This window comes from Triturus cristatus, chromosome 4_2, assembly GCF_964204655.1.
Source record: "Triturus cristatus chromosome 4_2, aTriCri1.1, whole genome shotgun sequence".
Classification (NCBI taxonomy): domain Eukaryota; kingdom Metazoa; phylum Chordata; class Amphibia; order Caudata; family Salamandridae; genus Triturus; species Triturus cristatus.
The window spans coordinates 567,170,271-567,186,662 of NC_140586.1; the positions used below are offsets into that span (position 1 = coordinate 567,170,271).

The window sequence follows — 16,392 nt, forward strand, 5'->3', positions numbered from 1 at the left end:
TGATTTTTTTTCTACTTGTCTAACAGTGCCCTGCGCTCCTACAAACGTGCAAGCCATTCCAGACTGCTTAAATGGGACAGTTTCTGTGGCATGGACCCTCAGCATGGGAACCGGGGTCAACATGTATGTGGCAACTCTTGAGTCGGGCAGTCAGTACTCCGGCTCCTGCCAATCTCCTGACGATAACTGTACAATACCTGGCGTCCCATGCGGCATTCCGCTCACAATCTATGTTGTCGCCGTTGGTGACCAATGCCAAAGCTTGAGAAGCCAAGAGGTTTTCCTCCCTCCAGGTACGTTCTACGCCCTGAAGAAAAGCATCTGATAAAAAGGCCCTTTGATTCAAGTTAACCGGGAAGTATAGCATACAATGTGAGGTTATACTATGATGTCTTGTGTTGTGATGTCTTAATTAGGCTTATAAAGGGTGCTAACGGGAGTGACGTGGGGGGGATGAGGAGGGGGGTACAATGAACTACCAACCAATAGACAATCAGGGGGGAGAAAAAGAACATTTTTAGCTTTTTCTCAAGAAAGCTATCTGGACCCGTTTGTACTGACCCTCCAAGGCCTATTGGGTTGTGAAAAGGAATATATATTTATTGGAGTTAAGTTATGGAAAGAGTTTAAAGAATGCAGGGTCACCTGCTGCCTGTGTGATAACACGGTACCTGCCTCCTGACAGCAACCTGTCAACGTCTCTATTCTGAAGGACAGACAGTGTGGAACAATCAGTGGTAATAAGAAAAAAAATGGCATACTGGAACAATGAAGGCATATGTATCATGTACCATGCAACTGCAATAATGTCTCACAGTACTTCCTCTAATCCACGTATAATTTGTGACTACTTTATTTAAAGTTTTTCAAGGCCAAGAAAGATAATCATTGAACAAATAACGAGGCATGAGTACAAGTAAACCATAGTCTTACATACTCAACATGCATTTGCATTATACATGGATGGTGTTCGTTTATTGGCGGACTGCTTGGGTTTTCTAACTGAAGGTTTTCTTACAGAGTTGTAACTACAACGAATGCACTCAAATTCCTAACAAATAATCTTATATTCAGGCTGATTAGTTCAGGGACTCATAAAAGTTTGAAAGGGAGACCATATCTTTTTATACTGAGACATTTTACCTCTGTGAGGGGTTCATCGCACGGATATTCGACACCTTGATCTACTATAACGCCATTGTCGGCAAGTCAGATCCTCTCCATCAATAGGCCCCAACAGCAAATGAGTCAGAAGTTTTCCAGTAGTTAAGGAGGCTGGATACAGTCCCTCCTCACCCACCAAGCCAACCAGAACTATCCGGTGTGTGGGGGGGGGGTCATTGGTAATTTAATATTAGTATTGTCTTTGATGATCTGAGCACCTGTTTCCAAAACGATTGAATTTGTGGGCAATCCCATAACATATGGATATATGTCCCTCTTGAGTCATATCACCTACAACACACGTGTGAACCACCAAACATTGCCTTCAGATGGCCAGGGTTAAATACCATCTCAGCATGCTCTTCAATTTTTCACCTTATATTGAAGACAACTCGAGCATTTTACCACCCTCTGCCAAATCGAAGTTATTCATGTTTTTTTTCATTTGTCTATTTTTTCTACAAGGAAGGTATCCAAATGGACATTAGAGCATTTACATCAAAGGGAAGGCACGAGGCAATTATGCGTTACAATATGATATAATATGAGTAAAGCACATATTTACATTATAGAAGGTGTCAAGAAGCAGTTGTGTGTTATATAGGGATATTTGTTTGAGTAGATATTCAGGATCTTAATAATAATATCCAAGTTACTTTTAGTGGAGGGTCAGACATAAGCAATGAGACAGAGGGCATTTTGAAAGAAGATTACAAGATCTTCCGAAATAGGGCCAACTCTTTAGCTGGTGTGTAACATTTGTTTCTTATGGAAATAGTATGTCTTGCTTTGACCATTTCTCTCAAAAATACAAGTTCACTTTTCTTTCTCCCTTATTGTTCCTCCATAGTTCCCTGCATTCCCCAAAACGTAAGTGTGCATCTGGTGTGTGGAGCAAGCACTACAGAAATATCCTGGGGCACTTCCGTAGGAGCAGTTGAGTATCAGGCCACAGTGGTTGCCGCCAGCGGACAACTTCACTCCTGCAGCACATCAAACACAACATGCACCATCAATGCGCTAGAATGTGGTTATCAGTACAAGGTCGCGGTCGCTGCAGTGCATGATATGTGCATAAGTGCAACCAGCCCACCACAAGATTTTCAGACCGGTAAGTTAAAACAAACTATGAGTCAGCTTGCTAGCCTGAAGATAAAGTTAGCATCAATGGGATCACTATGGTCATATCAATTTTTGGACTACATTACAAATTGCACCTTATTTGTTTAGTTTTTACCAGGGTCACTGGACTTATGTGAGTCTAAGAGCGTGGCATTTTCTGCTTAGTTATGGATTAGTCGAATTTGTCACATAACTTATCATCCGCTGCATAATTTGCAGATTTTAACAAAAATAATTGGTTGTAGCTCGAACGGATCAACGTTACTGAAAATATAGCTACAGGTATTGAAACGCAGTGGAAGGCCCTTTGCGAAGGTTTACTGGTCAAATTTTACTTGCATTTTGCTGTATTTGGGTATTAAACTGGTACTAACGCGATTAAACCTTTTCCCAGGCAGCATTATTATTTCTAAAAAATTACAAAATGATAATTGAATACTATCAGAAAAAATCTACATTACACCGTATACTTTACCTCTACTTGTTGCATATTTTAGTCAACCGTGACACATAATTTGGTTCTCCTGTGTTGCATTATTACAGTAGCCTTGCTAATAAATCATCAGGGAAATGATGGATAGTCTTAAAAAAAACAAAATGCCCGCTTCTCCCAGTCCTCTTGGTCCTTCTCACTTTTGAAACTTATAAATGCAAGGTAACGGATGCTTGTCTTTGCTGGAGGTGATGTACTGTCCTAATAATGGTGCTTTAAATCCTTAGCTCCCTGCACCCCGATGGACATAGTCATCGTTGTCGAGGATACAGTCAACACCACCACAGTGTCCTGGTCCGCGTCTACAGGAGCGACATATTACGTTGCATCAGTCGCTGGTCCTGATGGAACAGTCCATTCTTGCAATTCAACAAGCACTTCTTGCAGCATCACGGACCTCCAGTGCGGCCTCACGTTCAGTGCTGCAGTCACAGCCTACGACAACACCTGCAACAGCGCCGCCAGTGTCACAAAGCAATTTCAGTCAGGTAGGCATGACAAGAAGTGTAGGTATGTTGTTAATATGTGCATGATTCAGATGATAAATGTAAAGATTTCCAGTTCTTTTGTAAAATGTTTATATTATTAAATAGTGTGCGGTAGATTTTATAAATATCTCTTCTGAACACTTCACGTCATCACTTATCATGCATTACAGGCACATTTGCAATTAATAGAGAGGTTTTTTTTTCAGAACAAACAGGGCCCTTTAACACTGAAAATGAAAACCAGGCGTGGCTTTATGATGTTTTTTAATGAAATTCACGACATTTTGCAAGGTGGCACCTGGAAGGCTGTCCCAGTTGCTGCTTTCCAGGCAAAACCCTTGGAAAGGTTTATGAATTTCCTTTTTACTTCGGCACTGGTATTTTAAAAAAGCAGAGTTTTACAGGTACAACAGTACACAGTCAAAATCTAGAGTCTTGGTACATATTTTTTCATCCTTTTTATCTCTAAATGGAAAACATTTTTCTCTGTGGAGTAACCTCTTGCCCTACAACCTCTTAAAGCTGGGCAGTGTGCTGTTCCTACCCACTCTGTAAAGGTATCTTCCATTCTTTGGCAGGATCAAACCTCAGGCTGTTTGCATTTTGAGAGAGGGTTAGTGGGAAGGGAAATTGATGGATGGCAAAAAGCATACCCTTTGTTACCGTTCACATTGCAAGGTTAAACAGGCCCAAAATCGCCCTTTTCTGTGTTCTTACATGTGATTTACTCAAGTATATTGAGAGAGCTTGGTGAAATATTATGCTCACGAGTACAATGATTTATGAAACCATGGTCATCTTTTTTAATGTCCTCAACTTCTAAATGTAGCCATTAGCAACTGCAAGTAGGCTTGTAAATGGGCCCAAAGATTATTGACCCCAGGCTTTCATCTGTTTCAGTTAGATGAGTTACTCACTTTCTTTCCACCTTTTTTCTCTCTCCACCATGCAGTTCCTTGTACCCCGATGCCCATACGAGTACAACTTGACTCTAACTCCGATACAGTCCAGCTGTCCTGGGATCCATCTCCTGGTGCTGTGAATTATGCCGCAGTAGTAACCGGAGCAAGTGGGGATGTGTTCTCATGCAATGCCACAACTCCAAACTGCAGTATTAGTGGTCTTCAATGTGGTGAGACGTACTATGCAACCCTCACAGCCATTGGGGCTTCACACAGCAGCGATTCGAGTGCTCCTGTCGCTTTTGAAACCGGTAAGCAACAAAACATCTGTGATTGGTTTGTGTAGTAGTTAATCCTGCATGGGTTCCTAGTTAAGCACTGGGAAGTTATGACAATTTTCTTTTTGTATGTAATCATGAAGAACAATTGAATACGTAAATATCAGAATTATGGCACAGGAACAGTTATATGATTACACGTTTTTATAAATTTCATTTTGAAAATGCAATCTATCTATCAGCCAGTAAAGAGAAAAGGGTAAAGAGTATATACTGCCTCCACTTCTAGACCCTCCAGTGAAGTTTCCAAAAACAGAGAATTGTAAAGCTCTGTCTAGACTTGGAAACTCTTCCCCTTTGCGAACCACCCTTACTTGGGAGTCGGTAGCATTGCAATGGCTTGATACTGGATTTACGGTTGCACATCATAGATTCATCAGGGTGCGAAACAAAATTTGCAAGGGATGACCACAACACACCCCTTTCAAATTGGGATTCGCAATCCTGTTCTAAACCCCTTTCCTGTTTAAGAAAGACTTTTCGATACTGGTGAATTGATTTTATGAATTCAAAAATGCTTCCTAGCCTGGCACAAACCTTCTACTTCAGCGAATTAGATGGTTTGCAACCATTAAAACATTCCATCCGTCTGGAACATAATTGCTTGTCGTAAATCAATTGGCGTCCCTTAGTTCAGGTGAGCATACCTTAACACAGAGCCTAACAGAGGTGGCTGCCATATCTAAGGTGTAACTGAAAGGTCTTCAGTTCAGCATTGCCTGGAAGTACAGCTATGTTTTCCCAGTGCTCTAAAGGAATGGTGTACCATACATTTCTTTACCAATAATCTGTATGTGCCATTTATGGTGAAATGAGCTTTGATATTTTTAACTGGCTCTGCCTTGCGCCATATGCCAATGTAAATTTGTTACTACACTTGATATCGATATAATGGTTTTGTGCCTATGAACTGTGACGGTCCTGTGTGGAATTTCTTGAAGACATTACATTCATTCTAGGTAAATCCTAAAAGCTGGGATTACATTCTTGTTTTGCATGAGAAGTGAGCGGGCCACAATCATTTTGTCTATTAGACAAACAAATGCGCAAAGACACCTACGCACATTAAATATGAGAAGGTAGTTGCTAAGAAGAAGGGACAAGGATTAACGCCCACTACTTCAATTTTACTTGTTTCTGAACAAATTTGCTCGACTTTCCATAACTGATAGCACTTGGTACACTTGCATATTATGAACATACAAATGAAACAAGAGGCCGCTTTCTTTAATCTGAATGGCCTTCTTCCTGCACTTTCTCGTCAGTTATGAACAGACATTTTACAATTATACAACTTCACAATCCTCTTTTATAGCAATTTAGGCTTCTTCTGTTTGGATCTCGATCTTCATTTGAGTGTGATAAATACATTATTTAGCTTTGCTTTTTTCTATAAGGTATCTCATTTAAACTTGGTATGGAAACTGGGAACAATACCATTCCTCAGTGTTTCTACTTCACCTCTAAGCATCCTGAAGGTCTTACACGGATGTAAATTTCCAAATTTAACACCAATTGATTTTCTCCATGTCCATAGCTTTCTTGCTCACCGCGGCTCGCTGAAAAACGTGCGGTGGGGATTAAATATGTGTGTTTTCGATTCATTTGGTGAAAGTTTATAAGTGCATAATATGTTTATTAGATCTCCTTTTATGCTGAAATTGCTTAGGGAAATCCCATAACCTTTCTACTCGTCTCTTAGCATGCCTTTTTTACTGAGTCTGGGTTTAGCAGCTAGCAACCCTCTCTACCTGGAAATTCAGTCATGCATTGAGCATGATGGGCCTCTTGCTAGTTCAGTTCATTCACTCACCATTTCTTGAGATTGGCAGTCAATTTGGTGCCTCCCATGAAATAAACACTGAAACTCATGGAAGCCAACTCAGTTTCCAATAGATATTCAGGTTTACTCACAATAAAATGTCAAAATGAAAGTAGAAAATACTTCTTGCATTGAAAAGCGCAAATCTCTAAACTGCAACTGACTCACCTGAAAGCAAATTACCCCATCCTTCTCTAATTTTCTTAAGGTTTCAAACACATTAAAAAAATCTAAGGGGCAGATTTACACGCCCCTCGCGACAGTTTTACGCCACTGTTGCATCACTTTTGTGACGCAGCGGCGGCGTAAACAATGCTCCACTATGCGACATATTTACAACGTGACGCATCTAGTGAGATGCATCACGTTGTAAAGCCCTGCGCTACATTATACCTGCGTCAGGTATAATGTATGGAGGGTGGGCGTTCCGTCGCAAGGAAGCCCCATAAAAGTGACGCAGTGAAATCTACAAGATTTCACAGAGTCACTTTTACTTCCCAGCTGCTTCAAATCCTTACGCCTGCTTGAAGCAGGCGTAAGGAATGACGCAGCATAGCAGGTATAGGGCATCCCTGAGCAGTGCTGGAGTTGCGTCGCGCTTGCGACACAACTCCAGCACTGCGTCACCCTTAAGGTGATGGATGCATCACGCATCTGTCTATCCGTGCGCCATGGTGCGCCGCATTGTAAATGCAGCCATACATGGTGGCGCAAGGGGTTTTTTAAGTCACGCAAAATAACTGGCGCATCATTGCTAATATGCAGGGATGCGCCAGTTATTGTAAATCTCCCCCTAAGTATTTTAACCTCCATTTTACCAAATGTTTTTTTGTTTGTGCGTTTTTTAAATGATCATAAGTCACCAAAAAAATAGATTGATTGATTGATTGACTGATTGAGATTTATAAAACCAGAATCAATATATTTTGTAGGAAACTTAAAAATTCTTTGGATCAAATTGTGCGATGTCACATCTTAATACAGGTAGAATGTCACTTTAAACTGGGTCAATTTTCAACATTTCATGTCTATGCAGTGTTTAGCTACAACTTGAAATACATCCCTAAGAGCATTTGTTTTCAGACTTCATGAAGTCAATTTTCTACATATCATGGCTTTGAAATGTCACCTTAGGTACGTTACTCATTAGAACAAGAAATCACTCTGCTTTGACCCTTTAGCAGTCTTACGATAATTCAGTCTTCCAAAGAACCTTTTCCACATATTTACACTCTTTTAATTGCAGTGGTGGCTTCTCCACTAAGGTGGAGGATCGTCACCCAACTGCTTTTTATCAGTGAAGTTAAGTAAAATTAAAATTATAATACCTCACGTTATTATCATTTTATTTTGTCCTGATGTCCGGCAGATTTGTGGGGCGGGGCTTCTCTTACAACAGGAAGAGGACGAGTGGTGCGTGCACTGTGAGTGCGCATAAATGTTTGGCCAGCCGTCTAGGGCCAGCCAAACATTCATGCGCACTTTGCATGCTCTCCCCTCAGGCTGCATTACAGCCTGCATGGAGAAAATGCCTAGGCTCCCAGTCAGCACCTGAGCGCCAAACCACGATGCTTAGACCAATCACAATGCTACATTGCAGCTTCGTGATTGGCTGACTGGGAGCCTGGGTGTGCCTCCTGTTCCAGCCAGAGCGGGGGACTATGAGGAGAGACGCGGTGCGGAAGCAGCAAGAAGGTAAGTTCCTTTCTTTTTTTAAATGTATGCCTGCTTCTCCCGCGTCCCCCCACCCGCGATCCGTAGAAGCCGCCATATATATATATATATATATATCTACATATATAGATTTTTACACTTGCCTTTAATTGGGTTCATTACACGACTTCCCGTATGTTTATCTGTCTTGTGTGTTGGTCACACCTCCTTTACCATCTATTGGTTTTAACATTTTTTATGACACGTTCTTAACACGTTTTGCACTATGCACATAATATTGTATGAGTTCTTTGCACTAGGACATATTCAGGTTGTTGTCTAAGGTTGGACTGATAATCTAGATACAGCTTGGCAACATCTATAGGCACCTTTTGCAACCCCCTCTTTTTTTGGGATAGGCTTCATAATGTATTTATACTGTATATAGTTGAAGCCGTAAAGTATTCTTTAGCCCATAAAAATGCGTATCAGTGGCGTTGTAGGTCCAACTTAAAATTGTCAGACTATACCCACTTGATTTAGATCTTTAACTGCTAATTTTGCACAATTTATGCCTGTTTTGCACACATAGGAGAGTAATAATTTTTTAGAAAAATTTGAATGTATTTTTTTAAAAAAATCTTTCCGTTTTGTTTTACATCTGGTTACAATTAATATACATTTTAATGTATGAAATCTGTTTTATTAGGATTTTAACTAACTAATGTGTGTGCTACTACAATGTTGCCCTTTACAGCTGGTGACCATCACTAAGTATTTTTTCTATGTCTAAAGTGCAAAGTTTGAACTAGCCAATTGTGTCATTCTTCTAATTAGCACTAAGCACTTTAAAAAGCGGGATCGCAACTCCCATGGCGTCATGTGATCAAGGCCTCTGGTAGGCTGAAACGAGTCATGCAGGCATTGCTGTGAACGAAATAAAATAATTACTTACTTGCAACTTGGGTCGGTTCTCGTCTGTTCCTGCTTTCCCTCGAGATCGTGAGTGTTCAGGAGTTCTTCAGGCGAAATCCCCGTCATATATATATATATATATATATATATGTTTTGACCTACAGTACAAATATGATTAAGCAAGACATAAAAGATTGTATCACAAAATTCATTCATAATTGTTCTTTTTCAGCACCCTGTCCCCCAGAAAACATGAATGTGCACCTTGACTGTGACACAAATACAGCCACACTCTCCTGGAATGCTTCATCTGGAGCTCTGAGTTACCAGAGTGATTTAACTAGACCTGGAGAAATGTTCTCATGCAATTCAACTGGCACCAACTGCACCATCCTCAACCTGCCATGTGGTCAGACCTATACTTCAACCGTCCGAGCCATCAACAGTAAAAGCAGCAGCATGCCTGGTGACACAGTTCAAATTCAAACTGGTAAGCCACAAACTATGAGTCAAGAACTGTTTCCAAAGATCAGAAACATTAAGGATGTCTAATTCATGCACAACCCTATAAGCAATTCCTAAGCAGATTCATATTTAGAAAAGCCTCTCTTTATATTCACACTGACCCCCAAAACCATCAAGAAAACTATCAGATATCTACCTGACTGTTCCTCACAGGGACATTATGGGCCTGATTCACAAACGTAACTTACACTTTATGAGTAAGTTTACACTTTTGAGTAAGTTTACTACTTTTTGGTATTCACAAAGTGCAGTTTTGTAGTAACTTACACTTTTGTATTAAATAACACTTTTGTAGTAAGTCCAGCACTACACATGGCTAACCATTGGTACTGCAACACCCTCCCATAGAAAATAATTGAGGCAAGGACTTAAAATATAACCTGATAAGAAATAATGTTAAATTAAATTATTTCATATAAGACCCAATTGTTTTGAATAAACGGACTCACTCGTTTACCTTCACCGTGCCTTCTAACATGCCTCTCCATCTTTTACTTCTTTCCTCCCTTCCCTTCTTACACTCACTCCTACCTCCCTCATTCACATGCCCAATTTTCTCTTGCCTTTCCTCTCTTGCCTACATCCCTCACTGATTCACCCACCCCTAACTCACTTTCCCATTTAAATCACTCCCTCCCTTTGACTCACTCAATTACCCACTCAATCACTCACCCATTCATGCATTGTCTCTACACCCACCTTAGTTCATAGCAGAATAATAGTGGTGACCAGGCTTAATAGAAGGGGTTGAGTATGTAGAGATGGCATGGAGCAGGGAGAAGAAGGGCATGGATTAGGAAAACCATGCAGCACTCGGAAGGTGATAATAATGCAGACCCAACAGGGCAGGCAGATAAGCTGATGAGTTATGGTGATGATGGATGGTTGCAGGAGGGTAGCAGGTGGGATGTAAGGGGGCCGTGATGACAACCTTATGGGCAGAGGAGCATAGAAAGACACAGTGCCAGAGATGAGTCGAGGAGAAGAGTTGATATGTGGCTCTGTGCCTGTCTTTCTAGTGTTGGATCTGCCACTAAGTGACCACCCTCTCCCTTTTGCAGTTCTTTGTAAATGTTGAGGTAGAAACATGATCAGTTGCCAATAACTGTTTATATGGAGATGGATTACAGGGTAACAGATGTTTCACAATTAATATTCAGTTTAAACACCAAATTCAAAAGGGAAAACCTTAACAATTTGTATCTTTTCTATTCAATGTTTAGCTCCTTGTGCCCCGCAAGCTGTACTCACTCATGTTGACTGTGAAACCAATGCTGCAACATTGACGTGGGATATCACTCCAGGAGCTCTGGCTTACTCGTTGACGGTAACATCAGGTGATGGTAGTGAGGTGCACACATGCAACTCAACGAATCCCAACTGCACTATCAGTGGCCTTTCATGTGGCCAAACATACTACTCCATTGTGACTGCGTCCAACATGCAATGCCAAAGCGCTGCCAGTGCCGTCACTGAGCTGGAATCCGGTGAGGACGGCATGCTTTTCTGAATTTTGCATTATGACCCACTGCAAGTTTAATGTTCTGTAACTTTAAATATTTCACTGAAATATACTGTCGGAACGAGCTTTCCATCATGGTTCTGTCTGAGTGTTGACAGTGAATGTAATCAGGACCTGCTCTATACCATATGAAGAGTCCTGCAGGTTGCCCAATGCTAGAGAAGATTTGGCAAAATATCTTGCCTTGGGTAGGAAAACACGAGAAAGGGGGAGGCACGTTGGGGTGCAAAAAGGATTTGGCTTAGAGCTAGTGCTCTCAATTTATTCATGGTTGTCAGGTCAGAGAAGGTCTAAGGGAAAGTTGATAAAAAGAGCAGCAATTTAAAAAGATGGAAGATTGATCTAGGAGAGAACAACTAAATTCAACTTAGTTATATATAATGTTCTTGGTTTCAGCGGTCTAGAGGCTCTGCATAGCAAACAGGACCCAAAGAGGCCCACGCATCTGGTTGCATGGTTGCATGGCTTCAGACTGCTCACATATTGTAATGAAATGGTTGGGGGCAGAGGAATGGGCTGCATGTGAAGATTCATTACCATATAAACACAAGCTGTGGTATGTGGCACTAATCATTGCCGAGACTTTCCTTAGAGCCTGGACCTGCCCTCTGGAACCCCTCACTCTGGCTCTATAAAAAGAGATCCAGAAACACAAACAGTCCAGGGAGAGACTTTCAGTACAGTTGGATATTTGCACCCAACGTCCAATGATTTCAATTGAATATCTCAGAACATGAGGACCAGAGGACAGGAGACAGAGGATCCAACAGAGACTTCCAAATCCCTCAAAAGATTACATGCTACACAAGAGCACTATCTCTGCTGGGTATAGTCCAGGGGCCTGGGGTGACCTCAAGAGTGAAATAAATAAATATTTATTAATATGAGTAGGGTCAAAAAGGCAGGGGACAGACTATTTTCATGGTTGGTGAAGGCAAGATGATTGGGTTACGAAGGCATCCACCAGCAAATGGAAGGCAGAGCAGCCATACAGCTAGGATAGATAGAGCTGGAGATGACGTTTTCGGGTAGTCAGGGTATCAGAGACAATGGATCAGCCTGGCAGGCATTAGCTGCCACAGGGTCCAGTGCTCTTTTTACAAGAAAAGGTTCCCAACTCAAGTTTGCATCATGTGTTCCCTACAATGCTTGTTTATTACACAGGACAACTGTAGAATTATTGCATGCTCTACCGATTTTGGCCTACATCTTTAATGTAAGCTAGAGTCTTATGTCTTGTGTGAAGGTATTATAAAGGGCTGAATGGCAGCCTGCATTGCAGTTTCTTATGTGCATTGCTGACAGAGTACAGTCAGACCCAAAACAAACTGTGTGATAGTTTACATTCTGTACACCTACAGTGGATTGCTTAGCATTCCTCACAAAGCTGTTGGAATCACAAAGCATTTCTACTGCGCAGCGATTCAGGTGTGCAGGCAGGCGGAGGACCCGAATTTTCAGCTTTCTGGGCAGTGGTGTAACACAGGCAACTGTAGCCCCTGTGGTGTGGGGGGCCAAACTCCAGGGGGCCCGCTCTGCACAGTACTTTGCCTGGAGAGCTCCAGATTGAGTATGGAGGGGCCCCTCCACATACCTTGCAGGGGGCCCCCTCAAGTTTCGTTAAGCCACTGTTTCTGGGCATCGGTCTCTTGCACCCCCAGGAGCAGAGATACAGGTGTGTAGAAACCAACGTGTGCACCAACGAGCACAAACCTGATGGTCATGATCTCTGTGTTCAATAACTTATGCCAAGGGTGTTATTTATAGGATGATACAATATCGAAATCCGGCAGGTAGATTGGCTCCTAGGTGATAAGCATCTCCCACAGAGAAGTCTCCTTCCACTTAAAAGGGTCCATCTGGTGAATGATGGCACAATACATCTCAAAATCCCAGTAGATCTCATCAAAGAAAACAACATTTCAGAAGGCCTGTTGTTGGTGACTGTTAGAGATGAAGGACTGGGAGAAGACAATTGTTTTTTTCCCTGTACTCTGGATAGCTCCTTGAAAACAAGCATCTGAAGGTTACATAATTCTAAAGAAGATATAGAATGCTAACCTAACTCAAAGAATGTACCTGCAGCAGGTGCAATGCTGCAGTATGAAGCAGCTGAAAATGCATTCACTTTCCTTTAAAACCATTCTAAATATATAGGTAAAAACCACTCTAGTCTGACAACTTACTAGCTTTAAATTCGAGAAAGACCTCAAGCTGTTCCTTATTCTTACATGGGTTGGTCATATATATTTAAAGTATTTTTAGTTGTCAATCCATTAAAGGTGTCCTAGTGGTTAAATAAAGCTGTTATTTAATTTAAGTTTGTACTTGATTTAGTCCTGCAATAAAAAAGACATATAACATTAGTATCTTTTGGCAGTAAATAGATTTTTTTGTGATTCCTGGATTTTGATTAGGGATAGATGTTTACTCTTGTGTATCCCTCCCAATACCTGTGTTACCCTGACCTTCGGGGATCTTGAGAGGAGTAGCAGGAACAAAAGCTAACAATGGCTCTAAGACCTTCTCATGCTTTACTGTTCCTCTATCCCTTCAGTAGGGAAATGAGGGTCTCAGGTCCTAATCAAGGATCTAGGGGTCGCCCATGTGAAGACCTAGGAGATCAAAGGGTGTGTAATGTCACTTCTGTTAATACTTAACTCAGTTGAATCAACGTCCATGGTGTAGTCTTCAACATTAATTGAAATTAAGGGAAAAAAAGAATTGACTACTTTTTTAATTTGGGGGTGGATGGGGTATCCAAATGTAGATATTTTCGGGAGTGGCTTAGAGTTACAGCTTCCAGACACTTCCTTTTAGTGGTGAGACAAAAATAAATTGTTTCGTTTTCAGTATGGCCAGAGCACAGACTATGGCAATGTTTAAAAAGGTCTGTAGAACTATTTTAATGCAGTAATCATTTTTGGATATTTAACATCTAGTATATGTGTCTTTTTCGCACATTTGTATAACTTGGACCTGATGTACAAAATGTACATTTGTAAAACGTGCTTGTGAATTGTGCACAGAATTTTAGCGAATGGAAAATAATTTTGCAAACTGACCTAAGTACTCGAGGGTTCAGATTCGGCCTACCTCTTCAATATTCATGAAGCAGGTCGCAAATTGCATCTCACTACGATTGGATGCCATGACTGGGATAGTAGCCTGCAGGGGTGAACAGACCACCATATCTGTGAATGCATTTAAATGAAGTAAACTATTTAAAACTAAAATGCAGCTCGGGGCTAAATTTAAAAACACAGTTTATTTTTTTAGTTTGTTTGAGGTAGCAGTGGTCCCTTCAATGCTTAATTTGAGGGAGTGTTTGTCAGTGGGGTCCACAGGCACTCATGTTTAGGGGCCAGCACCTTTTTTTTTTAACTCTTCAGATACTGAGAAAAAGAAAGACAGGGAAAAATACACAAAGCGGAAAGAAAAAGGAAGAGAAAGTCAGAAAAACAGTCATCAAGGAAGAAAGCAGGTACTGGCAAGAGTGAAATAAAGGGGCAGTGAGAGTCTGAGAGTGGATTAAATAGGCCTGGGGCGGTATTTCAGAAAGGACCAAGGGGCTCAACGGGCATGTGTGCCACTTTGTGCATCCCCATGACACTTTGTATTACAGAAGGGGCTGCGGACACTTATTCGTCCCCTGCTGTAATACAGATAGTGCGGGCGCACAGGTTGCGCAATCCTACGCCATAATATGGAAGCAATTGCAAAGGCAAAGAAGCTGTCTGGAGGCGCACTGAAAGTGCACCACAAAAAGGTGGCACACTGTTAGTGTGCCCCCTGATGACAGCCCTCTGAAGGGGGAATGAGGGTTGCATGGAACCCATCAGACATCCCCCTGCAGGTGGGTGCAGTGAGTGACTTTAATCCCTCCTCAAATTGCAAGCGGGTTGCAGCCTGCACTATGAAACATGGAGCGGCTTTGAAGCAGCTGCTCCATATCTCACTTCAATTCACTGCTCCCAGGGCAACATGAGTTTATGGCTGACCTGGTGGCAGCGCATTCTTTGTAATAGGGTGCACTTTCCCTGCTTGCACATGCCGCACCTATTTAAAGGTGTGCCATGGGTCAAACAGGAAAACTGTGCCCTATGTGTAATAGGGCCCCAGATGTGAATGCAAGACTACGTAGCGTTGGTATTCAGCACATCAACATTTAATTGCACCGGCCACAGCCTTCTGAGCTAAATTCTGGGAACTGGTGCTCGTTCTTTTACAAAGTAAGAAATTAGTCCCGGACCACTGCCAACTCCACAACAAACTGTTTTGTTACTGTTGCAACTCAAAGTTGGTGACTACCAGATTTCAGGACCAAATTACTGATGCATAATATAGAAGATTGCTATTTAAAAGGGACAGCCCGGACATACCTCCTCCAAATAGTGATTTGTCATGCCTTTCTAAGCCCATTTAATGATTGGTAACCATATACATTTTAAAAAAAGAAGCCATTTTGCAGCCGCAAGCAACAAAATGACTTTGGACATCAAGCCTTGTTCTAGTTCTCTGTTAGAGCTCTGGCGCGAAAATACAGTTGAAACACTCAAATAAAATGACAAACAACTACTTTGCCGATATTGTCTTACAGTCAACAGACTTTTTTTCTGAATTGAATGATAAAGAGACATTTATGAGCTAACAGAAAATGGACTCATGAAAAAAGAGAGAAAAAAGTTTTCTTAAAAAAACAAAACTTCCTCAAATCCTAGTAAAAGTTCAAATAGTTAACAATGTTAAATACCCTTTAAGCGCAACACAGTATCTAAACCCAGTGGAGCACAACAAATAAATTAAATGACTGTCTACCTTAAAGGCGTAGCCACTGTTTTGAATGCCCTCTGTTTGCTGTTGCTCTTGATAATAATGTTTCACTCCAGTGCATTTCAATGGGAAGTTCATGACTTTACTTCCGTACTGCCTGGGAGTTTCCTCCCGTTTGGGTAAGTTGTTTACTTAGTGCAGTGTTGTTTATCCTTTTCTTTTGATTTTTCCTGGGTTAAAAGCTCTGCAATGCCAATTATCTTATGTGTGATTTCACTTGCTCTCTGTGATTTCATCATGCACTTGAAGAGTGAAGGTTCTAGCCTCAGTGATGTAGATGGATCACAAGATACCTCTAGTTAAATTACAGGATAGGTTTATTAAGACACAGCAGAGCACTACACCTCGACAGCTGACCAGACCATCAACTGACAAGTGTGGAACATTCAAGTACAAAGTAGAATACACACAGGTATTCTGGGAGGCTTAAGAGGTGGAAACATAGAGAAAGGTCTAATGACCAAAGACGGCCATGTTGCGAGGAGTATACGTTTACTACACTCAGCTAGTCCTGTGATGTGGCTGAAGAAATGCCAGTGGGCCTAAATGGATCAAAATACTAAACCACTAACTACAAATCTGCTTTCTCTCGCTATAACATGGCAGCCAGTGAAT

At 41.4% G+C, this 16,392-nt stretch overlaps 1 protein-coding gene across 1 annotated transcript in view; it reads left to right on the forward strand.

The window, feature by feature from the left end:
- LOC146834707 (uncharacterized) overlaps positions 1-16,392 on the forward strand; it is a 293,340-nt gene that overhangs the window by 74,341 nt on the left and 202,607 nt on the right. Inside the window, exons 11-16 of the mRNA XM_085602223.1 lie at positions 27-293; positions 2,015-2,275; positions 3,007-3,267; positions 4,220-4,480; positions 9,130-9,387; positions 10,646-10,909. Of these exons, the coding sequence (XP_085458349.1) occupies positions 27-293; positions 2,015-2,275; positions 3,007-3,267; positions 4,220-4,480; positions 9,130-9,387; positions 10,646-10,909 (1,572 nt within the window). The remainder of the gene's footprint in view (positions 1-26; positions 294-2,014; positions 2,276-3,006; positions 3,268-4,219; positions 4,481-9,129; positions 9,388-10,645; positions 10,910-16,392) is intronic.